General features: G+C 46.5%; 1 protein-coding gene across 1 annotated transcript in view; it reads right to left on the reverse strand.

The window, feature by feature from the left end:
* Positions 1 to 18,324, reverse strand: part of LOC139389675 (CDP-diacylglycerol synthase (phosphatidate cytidylyltransferase) 1) — a 50,024-nt gene that overhangs the window by 12,883 nt on the left and 18,817 nt on the right. Inside the window, exons 3-8 of the mRNA XM_071136556.1 lie at positions 16,095 to 16,243; positions 13,616 to 13,712; positions 11,496 to 11,593; positions 9,626 to 9,765; positions 7,308 to 7,366; positions 4,734 to 4,816 (exon numbers count right to left, since the gene is read on the reverse strand). Of these exons, the coding sequence (XP_070992657.1) occupies positions 4,734 to 4,816; positions 7,308 to 7,366; positions 9,626 to 9,765; positions 11,496 to 11,593; positions 13,616 to 13,712; positions 16,095 to 16,243 (626 nt within the window). The remainder of the gene's footprint in view (positions 1 to 4,733; positions 4,817 to 7,307; positions 7,367 to 9,625; positions 9,766 to 11,495; positions 11,594 to 13,615; positions 13,713 to 16,094; positions 16,244 to 18,324) is intronic.

Raw genomic sequence — 18,324 nt, forward strand, 5'->3', positions numbered from 1 at the left:
CTACCGTAACATACCCGGTAAGCTACCGTAACATACCCGGTAAGCTACCGTAACATACCCGGTAAGCTACCGTCCTACCGTAACATACCCGGTAAGCTACCCCCCTACCACTCTACCGGAACATACCTGGTAGTCTACCACCCTACCGCAACATACCTGGTAGACTACCACCCTACCGCAACATACCTGGTAGTCTACCGCACCATAACTGGTAGTCTACCGCTCTACCGCAACATACCTGGTAGTCTACCACCCGACCGCAACATACCTGGTAGTCTACCACCCGACCGCAACATACCTGGTAGTCTACCGCCCTACCGCAACATAGCTGGTAGTCTACCGCTCTATCGCAACATACCTGGTAGTCTACCGTAACATACCCAGTAGACTACCGTCCTACCGTAACATACCCGGTAGACTACCGTCCTACCGTAACATACCCGGTAGACTACCGTCCTACCGTAACATACCCGGTAGACTACCGTCCTACCGTAACATACCCGGTAGACTACCGTCCTACCGTAACATACCCGGTAGACTACCGTCCTACCGTAACATACCCGGTAGGCTACCGTCCTACCGTAACATACCCGGTAGGCTACCGTCCTACCGTAACATAACCGGTAGACTACCGTCCTACCGTAACATAACCGGTAGACTACCGTCCTACCGTAACATAACCGGTAGACTACCGTCCTACCGTAACATACCCGGTAGGCTACCGTCCTACCGTAACATACCCGGTAGACTACCGTCCTACCGTAACATACCCGGTAGACTACCGTCCTACCGTAACATACCCGGTAGACTACCGTCCTACCGTAACATACCCGGTAGACTACCGTCCTACCGTAACATACCCGGTAGACTACCGCCCTACCGTAACATACCCGGTAAGCTACCGTAACATACCCGGTAAGCTACCGTAACATACCCGGTAAGCTACCGTCCTACCGTAACATACCCGGTAGTCTACCGTAACATACCCGGTAGACTACCGCCCTACTGTAACATACCCGGTAGACTACCGCCCTACCGTAACATACCTGGTAGACTACCGTCCTACCGTAACATACCTGGTAGACTACCGCCCTACCGTAACATACCTGGTAAGCTACCATAACATACCCGGTAAGCTACCGTAACATACCCGGTAAGCTACCGTAACATACCCGGTAAGCTACCGTAACATACCCGGTAAGCTACCGTCCTACCGTAACATACCCGGTAAGCTACCCCCCTACCACTCTACCGGAACATACCTGGTAGTCTACCACCCTACCGCAACATACCTGGTAGACTACCACCCTACCGCAACATACCTGGTAGTCTACCGCACCATAACTGGTAGTCTACCGCTCTACCGCAACATACCTGGTAGTCTACCACCCGACCGCAACATACCTGGTAGTCTACCACCCGACCGCAACATACCTGGTAGTCTACCGCCCTACCGCAACATAGCTGGTAGTCTACCGCTCTATCGCAACATACCTGGTAGTCTACCGTAACATACCCAGTAGACTACCGTCCTACCGTAACATACCCGGTAGACTACCGTCCTACCGTAACATACCCGGTAGACTACCGTCCTACCGTAACATACCCGGTAGACTACCGTCCTACCGTAACATACCCGGTAGACTACCGTCCTACCGTAACATACCCGGTAGACTACCGTCCTACCGTAACATACCCGGTAGGCTACCGTCCTACCGTAACATACCCGGTAGGCTACCGTCCTACCGTAACATAACCGGTAGACTACCGTCCTACCGTAACATAACCGGTAGACTACCGTCCTACCGTAACATAACCGGTAGACTACCGTCCTACCGTAACATACCTGGTAGTCTACCGTAACATACCCGGTAGACTACCGCCCTACTGTAACATACCCGGTAGACTACCGCCCTACCGTAACATACCCGGTAGACTACCGCCCTACCGTAACATACCTGGTAGACTACCGTCCTACCGTAACATACCTGGTAGACTACCGCCCTACCGTAACATACCTGGTAGACTACCGTCCTACCGTAACATACCTGGTAGACTACCGCCCTACCGTAACATACCTGGTAGACTACCGCCCTACCGTAACATACCCGGTAGACTACCGCCCTACCGTAACATACCCGGTAGACTACTGCTTTAAAACTGCAACATCTTTACAAAATGTGTAGAATTTCAGGAAATAAGCTTTAAAACGTGCAACATTCTCTTCACCAACAAGATCGGTTTGAACCGTTTGTGTCATGAACAGTGGCATGAGAGGGGGGGGGGGGGGGGGGGGGGGGGGGGGGTGTTCCCCATATGCTGGAAGGGCCCCCCCTGAGTGAAAAAGTTTAGGAACCCCTGATCTAGGGTTAATGTTCGATGAAAATGACCTTTCAAACGTTATATGCAAGTGACTTAATGCCGATGGTAATACGGATAATATTGTTGAAATTCTGCTTTCACCAACCATCGGAATTGGTTAAAAAATAATAATAATAATTATGCATGTGATCATATTAGGCGATAATTAAGAGAAGTGATGGTGTCTGGAGGAAATTATCTCAAAGGCTTCACCATGACAACATCATGAAGTACAGCCACATTGTCTAGGTGTCTGAAACGTGCCATAGAGTTCACAGCTGGCAACATTATGAAGTACAGCCACATTGTCTAGGTGTCTGAAACGTGCCATAGAGTTCACAGCTGGCAACATTATAAAGTACAGCCACATTGTCTAGGTGTCTGAAACGTGCCATAGAGTTCACAGCTGGCAATGCCTCATCGCGGTTGGTGGGGTATAACCAACGTCAATGAGCGTCATCACCATCTTCCTTAAACTGCCGTTTAACCAGTTGAGATAAACTTAATGAGTCGATTTTACTCCTGGATTAGAGTTAGTGCGGGCAGTGTTTTAACGTCACACTAAAACCTACTCTGGGCTGAGAGATTATTTAGGATTAAAGCAGGATTCTTAGGACCTTTTCTGAGACGTTTCTGTGTGGATACGGGCCCGGGTCTGTCTGGGCGCGAGGTTTCTTTGTGGATACGGGCCCTGGTCTGTCTGGGCGCGAGGTTTCTTTGTGGATACGGGCCCTGGTCTGTCTGGGCGCGAGGTTTCTTTGTGGATACGGGCCCTGGTCTGTCTGGGCGCGAGGTTTCTTTGTGGATACGGGCCCTGGTCTGTCTGGGCGCGAGGTTCCTTTGTGGATACGGGCCCTGGTCTGTCTGGGCGCAACGTTTCCTTGTCGATACGGGCCCTGGTCTGTCTGGGCGCAACGTTTCTGTGTAGATACGGGCCCTGGTCTGTCTGGGCGCGAGGTTTCTTTGTGGATACGGGCCCTGGTCTGTCTGGGCGCAACGTTTCCTTGTGGATACGGGCTCTGGTCTGTCTGGGGGCGATGTTTCTTTGTGGATATTGGCCCTGGTCTGTCTGGGCGAGACGTTTCTGTGTGGATACGGGCCCTGGTCTGTCTGGGCGAGACGTTTCTGTGTAGATACGGGCCCTGGTCTGTCTGGGCGAGATGTTTCTTTGTGGATACGGGCCCTGGTCTGTCTGGGCGCGACGTTTCCTTGTGGATACGGGCTCTGGTCAGTCTGGGCGAGACGTTTCTGTGTGGATACGGGCCCTGGTCTGTCTGGGCGAGACGTTTCTGTGTGGATACGGGCCCTGGTCTGTCTGGGCGAGATGTTTCTTTGTGGATACGGGCCCTGGTCTGTCTGGGCGAGACGTTTCCTTGTGGATACGGGCTCTGGTCTGTCTGGGGGCGATGTTTCTTTGTGGATATTGGCCCTGGTCTGTCTGGGCGAGACATTTCTGTGTGGATACGGGCCCTGGTCTGTCTGGGCGAGACATTTCTGTGTGGATACGGGCCCTGGTCTGTCTGGGCGAGATGTTTCTTTGTGGATACGGGCCCTGGTCTGTCTGGGCGCAACGTTTCTTTGTGGATACGGGCTCTGGTCTGTCTGGGGGCGATGTTTCTTTGTGGATATTGGCCCTGGTCTGTCTGGGGGCGACGTTTCTGTGTGGATACGGGCCCTGGTCTGTCTGGGCGAGACGTTTCTGTGTGGATACGGGCTCTGGTCTGTCTGGGGGCGATGTTTCTTTGTGGATATTGGCCCTGGTCTGTCTGGGCGAGACGTTTCTGTGTGGATACGGGCCCTGGTCTGTCTGGGCGAGACGTTTCTGTGTGGATACGGGCCCTGGTCTGTCTGGGCGAGATGTTTCTTTGTGGATACGGGCCCTGGTCTGTCTGGGCGCGACGTTTCCTTGTGGATACGGGCTCTGGTCTGTCTGGGGGCGATGTTTCTTTGTGGATATTGGCCCTGGTCTGTCTGGGCGAGACGTTTCTGTGTGGATACGGGCCCTGGTCTGTCTGGGCGAGACGTTTCTGTGTGGATACGGGCCCTGGTCTGTCTGGGCGAGACGTTTCTGTGTGGATACGGGCTCTGGGCGAGACGTTTCTGTGTGGATACGGGCCCTGGTCTGTCTGGGCGAGATGTTTCTTTGTGACCAGAAACACTGATGCTTTGTCAAGACTCTACGCTGACCTTTTTAACAAGGAGCATGTGACCTAAGTTGGAAAATGTAGGCGCACAATGACAAATATTTGGCGTAATAAAGCTAGAATCTGGTGCACTGGGGCTCCTAAATAAAAATGTCAGGTCGCACAGCAAAACATTTTGTGAGTAAAAGGATCGCACTGTAGAGCCCTGTGTGCGTGCGTGTTTCTTACCAGATCATTCCTTCAAACAGGTTCTGAATGACTAGGTGAGACTGTGTAACCACGATCAGGAGGGTTACATGGGTCCACGCAAACTGGAGGGGCAAACCACACACACACACACACACACACACACACACACACACACACACACACACACACACACACACACACACACACACACACACACACACACACACACACACACACACACACACACACACACACACACACACACACACACACACACACACACACACACACACACACACACACACACACACACGTTAGTGGTGGGGAATATGGAATGAGCACAGAGAGAAGTATAGTCAGTTCACTACTACTGACATCTACCACATCAATGACACAATGCTAGGCGGATGAAGATGTCTTTTACAAAGCAGGCTAGCAATGTGTGTGTGTTAGTGTGTGAGACATTTTTAATGGAGACATTAAAATACAACATATTTGTGGAGGTGTGTGTGGTGTGTGTGATGGGAGAAAAACAAGCTATGCTGTAATCTAGAATGTTCTCTTGGGCCAGACCTAGTATAGTACAGCTGGTTCTACTGGCTGTAATCTAGAATGTTCTCTTGGGCCAGACCTAGTAGAGTACAGCTGGTTCTACTGGCTGTAATCTAGAATGTTCTCTTGGGCCAGACCTAGTATAGTACAGCTGGTTCTACTGGCTGTAATCTAGAATGTTCTCTTGGGCCAGACCTAGTATAGTACAGCTGGTCCTACTGGCTGTAATCTAGAATGTTCTCTTGGGCCAGACCTAGTATAGTACAGCTGGTTCTACTGGCTGTAATCTAGAATGTTCTCTTGGGCCAGACCTAGTATAGTACAGCTGGTTCTACTGGCTGTAATCTAGAATGTTCTCTTGGGCCAGACCTAGTAGAGTACAGCTGGTTCTACTGGCTGTAATCTAGAATGTTCTCTTGGGCCAGACCTAGTATGGTACAGCTGGTTCTACTGGCTGTAATCTAGAATGTTCTCTTGGGCCAGACCTAGTATAGTACAGCTGGTTCTACTGGCTGTAATCTAGAATGTTCTCTTGGGCCAGACCTAGTATAGTACAGCTGGTTCTACTGGCTGTAATCTAGAATGGTCTCTTGGGCCAGACCTAGTATAGTACAGCTGGTTCTACTGGCTGTAATCTAGAATGTTCTCTTGGGCCAGACCTAGTATAGTACAGCTGGTTCTACTGGCTACGTTTCAAACAACATTCCTACTCCCTATGTAGTCAACTACTTTTTAATAAACCCTAACAAAAAAAGAGTGGTAAAACATAGTGCACTACGTTGGGAATAGTGTGCCATTTGTGTCGTAGCCTGGGAGTAGGCTAGCCTGGTTACCATTCTGTTTGTGCCATCATGTCACTCCATACCATATATACAAGGAAGTGGAATGTTAGCACAAACCGTTCTGGTGCCCAGGCTATGCAGTACGGTGGATGGTATGCAGTGTGGTGGATGGTATGCAGTGTGGTGGATGGTATGCAGTGTGGTGGATGGTATGCAGTGTGGTGGATGGTATGCAGTGTGGTGGATGGTATGCAGTACAGTGGATGGTATGCAGTGTGCAGTATGGTGGATGGTATGCAGTGTGGTATACAGTATAGTGGATGGTATGCAGTGTGGTGGATGGTATGCAGTGTGGTGGATGGTATGCAGTGTGGTGGATGGTATGCAGTGTGGTGGATGGTATGCAGTGTGCAGTACGGTGGATGGTATGCAGTGTGGTATACAGTATAGTGGATGGTATGCAGTATGGTGGATGGTATGCAGTGTGGTGGATGGTATGCAGTGTGGTGGATGGTATGCAGTGTGCAGTACGGTGGATGGTATGCAGTGTGGTATACAGTATAGTGGACGGTATGCAGTGTGGTATACAGTATAGTGGACGGTATGCAGTGTGGTATACAGTATAGTGGACGGTATGCAGTGTGGTATACAGTATAGTGGATGGTATGCAGTGTGGTATACAGTATAGTGGATGGTATGCAGTGTGGTATACAGTATGGTGGATGGTATGCAGCGTGGTATACAGTATGGTGGATGGTATGCAGCGTGGTATACAGTATGGTGGATGGTATGCAGTGTGGTATACAGTATGGTGGATGGTATGCAGGGTGGTATACAGTATGGTGGATGGTATGCAGTGTGGTATACAGTATGGTGGATGGTATGCAGTGTGGTATACAGTATGGTGGATGGTATGCAGCGTGGTATACAGTATGGTATGCAGTGTGGTATACAGTATGGTGGATGGTATGCAGTGTGGTATACAGTATGGTGGATGGTATGCAGTGTGGTATACAGTATGGTGGATGGTATGCAGCGTGGTATACAGTATGGTGGATGGTATGCAGCGTGGTATACAGTATGGTGGATGGTATGCAGTGTGGTATACAGTATGGTGGATGGTATGCAGTGTGGTATACAGTATGGTGGATGGTATGCAGGGTGGTATACAGTATGGTGGATGGTATGCAGGGTGGTATACAGTATGGTGGATGGTATACAGTGTGCAGTATGGTGGTGGTTAGTCAGTGGTATCCAGGGTTACTTGGCTCATACACACCATATAAAACTGCAGGCGGTAATGTTTCTTCACTAGACTCAGAACAAACATGCAGAAACCTGTGAAAAATCAAATAACATGCGATCAGTTTCTCTGTACAAGGTGGGGGGGGCATCATCATCATCATCATCATCACATCCATATAGTGCCGAGCCGTATGACCATTGTTACACTGAGTTGTCAAGACAGAACCCGACGTGGATCCAGGCTAATAGAACTATATAATTTGTGCTGAAGGCGTCGGTTAAAACGTTCATTAATACAAGTAACGAGTGGAGGACAGAGGAGCCTCTTAAAGAAGAAGTTACAGGTCTGTGAGAGCCAGAAATCTTGCTTGTTTGTAGGTGACCAAATACTTATTTTCCACCATAATTTGCAAATAAATTCATAAAAAATGCTACAATGTGATTTCTGGATTTTTTTTCTCATTTTGTCTGTCATAGTTGAGGTGTACCTATGATGAAAATTACAGGCCTCTTTCATCTTTTTAAGTGGGACAACTTGCACAATTGGTGGCTGACTAAATACTTTTTGCCCCACTGTGTGTGTGTATATATATATATATATATATATATAAATAAAACACTTACGTCTATACATATCTGTTGTACTGTGGCTATATAGATAACATGTTGCATTAGCTGAATACTCGATTCTGATTGGTGTAGAGAGTTTTGTCGATTTTCTGATACACAACGAACATGATAAAATGGCTACGAAGACGCCGTTATTCTCTACGTTAAATGGTAGAGGGTTTCCTATATGGAAAATATATGCACAAAAAATGTATGGAAAAAGTCCTGCTAAATGGCATAGACAGTGTATTCAGAAAGTATTCAGACCCCTTCCCCTTTTCCACATGTTGTCACGTTACAGCCTTATTCTAAAATGGATTAAATAAAATGTTCCTCAACAATCTATACACAGTCCCCCATAATGACAGAGTGAAAACAGGTTTAGACATTATTTTTGCAAATTTAGGTTGAAGTAATTGTCCGTAGCGCACCGAGACAGGATTGTATCGAGGCACAGATCTGGGGAAGGGTATCAAAAAATGTCTGCAACATTGAAGGTCCCCAAGAACACAGTAGCCTCCATCATTATCAAATGTAAGAAGTTTGGAACCACCAAGACTCTTACTAGAGCTGGCCAAACTGAGCAATCAGGGGTGGAGAAGGGCCTTCGTCAGGGAGGATACCAAGAACCCGATGGTCACTCTGAATGAGCTCCAGGGTTCCTCTGTGGAGATGGTTGTCCTTTTGGAAGGTTCTCCCATCTCTGCAGCACTCCACCAATCAGGCCTTTATGGTAGAGTGGTCAGACGGAAGCCACTCCTCAGTAAAAGGCACATGACAAGCCGCTTGGAGTTTGCCAAAAGGCACCTAAAAGGACTCAGACCATAAGGAAAAATATTTTCTGGTTTGATGAAACCAAGATTGAACTCTTTGGCCTCTGAATGCCAAGCGTCACGTCTGGAGGAAACCTGGAACCATCCCTACGGTGAAGCATGGTGGTGGCAGCATCATGCTGTGGGAATGTTTTTCAGCGGCAGAGACTTGGAGACTAGTCTGTATCGAGGGAAAGATGAACAGAGTAAAGTACAGAGAGATCCTTGATGAAAATCTGCTCCAGAGTGCTCAGCACCTCAGAATGGGGAAAAGGTTCACCTTCCATCAGGACAATGACCCTAAGCACACAGCCAAGACAACGCAGGAGTTTTCTTGGCTGTGACCTGATTGTCCTTGAGTGGCCCAGCCAGAGCCCGGACTTGAACCCGATCGAACATCTCTGGAGAGACCTGAAAATAGCTGTGCAGCGACGCTCCCCATCCAACCTGACAGAGCTTGAGAGGATCTGCAGAGAGGAATGGGAGAAACTCCCCAAATACAGGTGTGCCAAGCTTGTAGCATCACACCCAAGAAGACTCAAGGCTGTAATCACTGCCAAAGGTGCTTCAACACAGTACTGAGTAAAGGGTCTGAATACTTATGTAAATGCAATATTATTTTTATACTTTTGCAAATTTATATATATATTAAAAAAAACGTTTTTGCTTTGTCATTATGGGGTATTGTGATGTCATTATGGGGTATTGTGATGTCATTATGGGGTATTGTGATGTCATTATGGGGTATTGTGTGTAGATTGATGAGGGAGGGGGGGGGACAATTGAACCCATTTTAGAATAAGACTAACGTGGAAAAATACACAAGGGGTCTGAATACTTTCCTAATGCACCGTCTTCTTCTTCTTCTGTATTAAACACAGCACATGCTGTATCGATGGCTGTGTTTCCGCTGTGTTCCACCGAGGCTCACCTGCCAGGTAGAGAGTGAAGGAGATGAAGCGGTGGTATCGGACCAGGAACTGGAGTGAATCCTCTCTCTGAACCAACGCACCAAAGTACTCCGCCAACGTCTCACCGTAGAAGAAATAATTCACACAAATCAGGAAGTACCTGGAAGACAAACAAACAAAGATGGATACTGTGAATATGTAGTTCTCTCTTTAAATGCGTGTGTGTGTTTTGCATCACATAGGCCTTATTTATTCAGTATCAATCAGTTCAACACAAATCAAAAAGTAACCTAAAGTAACACTAGGCAGCATTTTAGACAGAGGCAGAGCAGAGAGTGGGACGTGAGGAAGAGAGAGAGACTGTAGGGAAAGAGAGAGAACATTGGGAAACATAACAGAGAGCGAGCGAGAGATCGTTGATAAACAGAAAGAGAGAGAAACAGTAGAAAAAACAGAGAGCGAGCGAGAGAGGGTAGGGACCGTAGGGAACCAGAAAGAGAGAGAGGGTAGGGACCGTAGGGAACCAGAAAGAGAGAGAGGGTAGGGACCGTAGGGAACCAGAAAGAGAGAGAGGGTAGGGACCGTAGGGAACCAGAAAGAGAGAGATGGGTGAAATAGAGGGGGGAAAGAGACCTACTAAATGTAACCTTTAGATGTTTAAACCTCCTTTAAAGGCTGTGTGTTACAGGAGAGATCGAGATACACTGAACAACAATATAAAGTCGGTTGATCTCATGTTTCATGAGCTGAAATAAAATATCCCAGAAATGTTCCATAAGCAACAAAAACAGCTTATTTCTCTCAAATTTTGCACACAAATTTGTTTACATCCCTGTTAGTGAGCATTTCTCATTTGCCAAGAAAATCCATCCACCTGACAGGTGTGGCATATCAATAAGCTGATTAAACAGCATGATCATTACACAGGTGCACCTTGTGCTGGAGACAATAAAAGGTCACTCTAAAATGTATAGTTTGGTCACACAACACAATGCCACTGATGTCTTGAGGGAGCGTGCGATTGGCATGCTGACTGCAGGAATGTCCATCAGAGCTGTTGCCAGAGAACTGAATGTTGGTCACTGGCCTCGCTGTAGTCGTGTGCTCTTCACGGATGATTCCCGGTTTCAACTGTACCGGCCAGATGGCAGACAGCGTGTATGGCATTGTGTGGGCGAACGGTTTACTGATGTTAACGTTGTGAACAGAGTGCCCCATGGTGGTGGTGGGGTTATGGTATGAGCAGGCATAAGCTACGGACAACGAACACAATTGCATTTAAATCAATGGAAATTTGAATGCACGGAGATACCATGATGAGATCCTGAGGCCCATTGTCGTGCTATTCATCTGCCTCCATCACCTCATGTTTCAGCATGATAATGCACGGCCACATGTCTCAAGGATCTGTACACAATTCCTGGAATCTGAAAATGTCCCAGTTCTTCCGTGGCCTGCATACTCACCAGACATGTCACCCAATGAGCATGTTTGGGATGCTCTGGATAAACGTGTACAACAGCATGTTCCAGTTCCCATCAATATCCAGCAACTTCGCACAACCATTGAAGAGGAGTGGAACAATATTCCACAGGCCACAGTCAACAGCCTGATCAACTCTATGTGAAGGAGATGTGTCCCGCTGAATGAGGCAAATGGTCACACCAGATACTGACTGGTTTTCTGATCCACGCCCCTACCTTTTTAAAGGTATCTGTGACCAAAAGATACATATCTGTATTCCCAGTCATGTGAAATCCATAGATTAGGGCCTAATGAATTTGTTTCAATTGGACTGATTTCCTTAAATGAACTGTAATTCAGTAAAATCTTTGAAATTGTTGTATGTTGCATTTATATTTTTCTTCAGTGTAGATACAATGTCCTCACCAGCTGAGTGTCCTGAACCAGGGAAGCTCGTAGGAATGGTAGACTCTGTAGCCGATATCTATGATCTCCTGAAAACACTTGATCTGGATGGTCATCACCTACCAAGGAGAGAGAATCACATGGAGTTACCCCTGGTTACCACCTACCCACCCAGGAGAAGTTACCACTGGTTACCACCTACCCACCCAGGAAGAGTTACCACTGGTTACCACCTACCTACCCAGGAAGAGTTACCCCTGGTTACCACCAACATACCCAGGAAGAGTTACCCCTGGTTACCACCTACCTACCCAGGAAGATTTACCACCTACCTACCCAGGAGGAGTTACCACCTACCTACCCAGGAAGAGTTACCACCTACCCACCCAGGGGGAGTTACCACCTACCCACCCAGGGGGAGTTACCACCTACCCACCCAGGGGGAGTTACCACCTACCCACCCAGGGGGAGTTACCACCTACCCACCCAGGGGGAGTTACCACCTACCCACCCAGGGGGAGTTACCACCTACCCACCCAGGGGGAGTTACCACCTACCCACCCAGGGGGAGTTACCACCTACCCACCCAGGGGGAGTTACCACCTACCCACCCAGGGGGAGTTACCACCTACCCACCCAGGGGGAGTTACCACCTACCCACCCAGGGGGAGTTACCACCTACCCACCCAGGGGGAGTTACCACCTACCCACCCAGGGGGAGTTACCACCTACCCACCCAGGGGGAGTTACCACCTACCCACCCAGGGGGAGTTACCACCTACCCACCCAGGGGGAGTTACCACCTACCCACCCAGGGGGAGTTACCACCTACCCACCCAGGGGGAGTTACCACCTACCCACCCAGGGGGAGTTACCACCTACCCACCCAGGGGGAGTTACCACCTACCCACCCAGGGGGAGTTACCACCTACCCACCCAGGGGGAGTTACCACCTACCCACCCAGGGGGAGTTACCACCTACCCACCCAGGGGGAGTTACCACCTACCCACCCAGGGGGAGTTACCACCTACCCACCCAGGGGGAGTTACCACCTACCCACCCAGGGGGAGTTACCACCTACCCACCCAGGGGGAGTTACCACCTACCCACCCAGGGGGAGTTACCACCTACCCACCCAGGGGGAGTTACCACTGGTCATCAAAAAAAAAGAAAAAGCCTCGTACCACTACTATGAACATGGTGTTATGAAGCCTCGTACCACTACTATGAACATGGTGTTATAAAGCCTCGTACCACTACTATGAACATGGTGTTATGAAGCCTCGTACCACTAATATGAACATGGTGTTATGAAGCCTCGTACCACTAATATGAACATGGTGTTATGAAGCCACGTACCACTAATATGAACATGGTGTTATGAAGCCTCGTACCACTAATATGAACATGGTGTTATGAAGCCTCGTACCACTAATATGAACATGGTGTTGTTAAAAAGCCCCGTACCACTAATATGAACATGGTGTTATGAAGCCACGTACCACTAATATGAACATGGTGTTATGAAGCCTCGTACCACTAATATAACATGGTGTTATGAAGCCTCGTACCACTAATATGAGCATGGTGTTATAAAGCCTCGTACCACTAATATGAACATGGTGTTATGAAGCCTCGTACCGCTAATATGAGCATGGTGTTGTTATAAAGCCTCATACAACTAATATGAACATGGTGTTATGAAGCCTCGTACCACTAATATGAACATGATGTTCTTATGAAGCCTCGTACCACTAAAATGAGCACGGTGTTGTAAAGCCTCGTACCACTAATATGAACATGGTGTTATGAAGCCTCGTACCACTAATATGAACATGGTGTTATGAAGCCTCGTACCACTAATATGAACTTGGTGTTATGAAGCCTTGTACCACTAATATGAACATGGTGTTATGAAGCCTCGTACCACTAATATGAACATGGTGTTATGAAGCCACGTACCACTAATATGAACATGGTGTTATGAAGCCTCGTACCACTAATATGAACATGGTGTTATGAAGCCACGTACCACTAATATGAGCATGGTGTTGTTATAAAGCCTCGTACCACTAATATGAGCATGGTGTTATGAAGCCTCGTACCACTAATATGAGCATGGTGTTATGAAGCCTCGTACCACTAATATGAGCATGATGGGTCCCAGGTAGATGACCATAAAGAATCCTGAAATCATGGCCAGAGACAGAACCCCTCGGATCCACCAGTTCTTCCATCTGGAAACACAATACACACAGATACACATCAACACACACAGATACACATCAACACAGACAGATACACACAGATACACATCAACACACACACAGATACACATCAACACACACACAGATACACATCAACACAGACAGATACACACAGATACACATCAACACACACACAGATACACATCAACACACACACAGATACACAACACACACACACACACACACACACAGATACACATCAACACACACACAGATACACATCAACACAGACAGATACACACAGATACACATCAACACACACACAGATACACATCAACACACACACAGATACACATCAACACAGACAGATACACATCAACACACACACACACACACACACACACAGATACACATCAACACACACACACAGATACATCAACACACACAGATACATCAATACGTTTTCGTCTTTTGAGCTTCTAGTCATGAAATCTATGCAGCCTTTTTATAGCTACTTTTTACAGGCCTTCTGGGACATATACAGCGTTCCTCACTGAGCTCCTATTGGACCTTGTAGTCATGGCAGATAATATTAAAATATTTGGTGACTTCAATATTCACATGGAAAAGTCCACAGACCCACTCTAAAAGACCTTTCGGAGCCATCATCGACTCAGTGGGTTTTGTCCAACATGTCTTCGGACCTATGCATTGCCACAGTCATACTCCGGACCTAGTTTTGTCCTGTGGAATAAATATTGTGAATTTAAATGCTTTTCTTCATAATCCTGGACTATCGGACCACCATTTTATTACATACGCAACCGCAAAAAAAAGTATCTGCTCAGACCCCAACCAAGGATGATCAAAATGTCGAGCTATACATTCTCGGACACCCAAAGATTCCTAGATGCCCTTCTAGACTCCCTCCTTCTACCCAAGGACGTCGCATTACAAACATACGTTAACCACCTAACCAAGGATCTATGTTTAACCTTGAGTAATACCCGAGATGCAGTTGCACCCTTAAAAACCTCAAAAACATTTGTCACAAGAAATTAGCTCCTTGCTGTACAGAAAATACCCGAGCTCAAACACGCTTCTAGAAAATTGGAACGTAAATGGCGCTCCACCAAACCTAAAGTTTTCCGACCGGCTTGGAAAGACCGTAGCGTGCAATATCGAAGAGCCATCACTTTTAAGCTCGATTAGCCTATTTTTCCAACCTAATTGAGGAGAATAAGAACAATCCAAAATGTATTTTTGATACTGTCGCAAAGCTAACTAAAAAGCAGCATTCCCCAAGAGAGGATGGCTTTCACTTCAGCAGGAATAAATTCATGAACTTCTTTGAGGAAAAGATCATGATCATTAGAAAGCAAATGACGGACTCCTCTTTAAATCTGCGTATTCCTCCAAAGCTCAGGTTGTCCTGAGTCTGCAAGTTTTTTTTAGTACTATATCTCTTGACACATTGATGAAAATAAACATGGCCTCTAAACCTTCAAGCTGCATACTGGACCCTATTCCAACTAAACTACCGAAAGAGCTACTTCCTGTGTTTGACCCTCCTATGTTGAACATAATTTACAGCTCCCTGTCCTCAGGATGTGTACCAAACTCACTTAATGTTGCAGTAATAAAGCCTCTTGTAAAGCCAAAGCTTGACTCTGAATATATATATTTTTTAAAGGTATTAAAATTGGCCTATATCGAATCTCCCTGTTTAAAAAAAAACCTGTTGTGTAGCAACTCACTGCCTTCCTGAAGACAAATAACCTATACGAAACACTTCAGTCTGGTTTCAGACCCCATCATATTACTGAGACTGCGCTCGTAAAAGGTAGTAAATTAGGTAGTAAATTACCATTTAATGGCGTCAGACCGAGGCTCTGCATCTGCCCTTGTGCTCCTAGGCCTTAGTGCCGCTTCTGACAACATCGTTCACCACATTCTTTTGAAGAGATTGGAAACCCTAATTGGTCGACACCGACAAGTTCTGGCCAAGACACTTGTGGGAGTCGTAGACCAAGACGGAGAACACCATCGTGTTTGTGAGAGTCTCATCTTTCCATAGAGGGGTCATAGTCGTTTGTAGGCCAACAGTTCGGACGTGAGAAGACTGATTTTCTGGATATCACATGGTCTGACAAACACCACTTTAGCTCGGCCACCTTTCTCCAGATGCAGAATAATCGACAGAGCGGAGGATTGAGACTCATCCAATGCAGAAGCCCCCCCCCCCCCCCCCCCCCACATTATTTCTTGCTCGGGGATTGTTTTATTATGCTAATTAGATTTGCGGGGGGGGGGGGGGGCGTGGTCATCGACCTTAGGGGGGTTTTAACGCACATTCCCGCCTCAACTTCCTGTTGAGACACTGAAGTGTGTGTGTATTTGTGTGTGTGTTACCTGGGGTTGAGGCCCTCCACAGCCTTGTTGAGGAACTGTGGAGTGTTGTCTACTGTGGAGGGAGGAACTTCTGGAGTGCCTGCGTTAGACTCTCGGTCTCCATCTCCCTCTCCTCCAGCCAGACCCAATCTGTCCTCTCCAGCTGCCTCCTAACACACACACACACACACACACACACGCACACAAGATGTAGAATACTAGTGTGTCAGCACAAAGAAAACCAAACAATGATACTATACTGAACCAAAATATAAAGACGCAACATGTAAAAAGATCCTATTTCCATAGGCACAAAAAGTGTTAACATCTCTGTTAATGAGCATTTCTCTTTTGCCAAGATATGCCACACCTGTCAGATGGATGGATTATCAAGAAGCATTATCATTACACAGGTGCGCCTTGTGCTGGGGACAATAAAAGGCCACTAAAATGTCCAGTTTTGTCCCACAACACAATGCCACAGATGTCTCAAGTTGAGGGAGCGTGCAATTGGCACGCTGACTGCAGGAATGTCCACTAGAGCTGTTGCCAGAGAATTTAAATGTTAATTTCTCTACCATAAGCCGCCTCCAACGTTGTTTTAGAGAATTTGGCAGTACGTTCAACTGGCCTCACAACCACATGTAACCACGCCAGCCCAGGACCTCCACATCTGGCTTCTTCACCTGCTGGATCGTCTGAGACCAGTCGCCCAGACAGCTGATGAAACGAATAAGTAATTTTGTATGTAATAAAGCCCTCATTCTGATTGGCTGGGCCTGGCTCCCCAGTGGGTTGGCCTATGCCCTACCAGGCCCACCCATGGTTGCACCCCTGCCCAGTCATGTGAAATCCATAGATTAGGGCCTAATTTTTTTATTTCAATTGACTGTTTTCCTTATATGAACTCTTAACTTCTCTGGGATATGTGGGACGTTAGCGTCCCACCTCAACAGCAGCCAGTGAAATTGCATGGCGCCAAATTCAAAAACAGAAATCCCATAATTAAAATTCCTCAAACATACAAGTATTTTACACCATTTTAAAGATAAACTTGTTGTAAATCCAGCCACAGTGTCCAATTTCAAAAAGGCTTTACTGCGAAAACAGACCAAACGATTATGTTAGGTCACCGCCTCGTCACAGAGAAACACAGCCATTTTTCCAGCAAAAGAGAGGCGACACAAAAAGCAGAAAGAGATCAAATTAATCACTAACCTTTGATGATCTTCATCAGATGACACTCATAGGACTTCATGTTACACAATACATGTATGTTTTGTTCGATAAAGTTCATATTTATATGCAAAAATCTCAGTTTACATTGGTGCGTTATTTTCAGTAGTTCCAAAACATCCGGTGATTTTGCAGAGAGCCACATCAATTTACAGAAATACTCATAATAAACATTGCTAAAAGATACAAGTGTTATGCATGGGATTTTAGATCCACTACTCCTTAATGGAACCGCTGTGTCAGATTTCAAAAAAACTTTCCGGAAAAGTTTCACCATGCAATAATCTGAGAACGGCGCTCAGACACAAAAACAAGCCATAGAGATATCCGCCATGTTGTGGTGTCAACAGAAGTCAGAAATAGCATTATAAATATTCACTTACCTTTGATGATCTTCATCAGAATGCACTCCCAGGAATCCCAGTTCCACAATAAATATTTATTTTGTTTGATAATGTCCATCATTTATGTCCAAATACCTCATTTTTGTTTGCGCGTTTAGTACACAATCCAAACTCACGGAGGCGCGGGCAAGTCCAGGGGAAAGTTCAGATGAAAAGTCATATTACAGTTTGTAGAAACATGTCAAACGAAGTATAGAATCAATCTTTAGGATGTTTTTATCATAAATCTTCAATAATGTTTCAACCGGAAAATTCCTTTGTCTGTAGAAATGCAATGGAACGCAGGTCACTCTCACGTGAGAGCCCTGACTCATTCAGCTCTCATTCCCCCCTCCTTCACAGTAGAAGCGTCAAACAAGGTTCTAAAGACTGTTGACATGTAGTGGAAGCCATAGGAAGTGCAATATTACCCCATAGACACTGTATATTCAATAGGCAATATCTTGAAAAACTACTAACCTCAGATTTCTCACTTCCTGGTTGGATTTTTTCTCAGGTTTTTGCCTGCCATATGAGTTCTGTTATACTCACAGACATCATTCAAACAGTTGTAGAAACTTCAGAGTGTTTTCTATCAAAATCTACTAATTATATGCATATTCAGCTTTAAT

Source organism: Oncorhynchus clarkii, chromosome 30, assembly GCF_045791955.1.
Source record: "Oncorhynchus clarkii lewisi isolate Uvic-CL-2024 chromosome 30, UVic_Ocla_1.0, whole genome shotgun sequence".
Classification (NCBI taxonomy): Eukaryota; Metazoa; Chordata; class Actinopteri; order Salmoniformes; family Salmonidae; genus Oncorhynchus; species Oncorhynchus clarkii.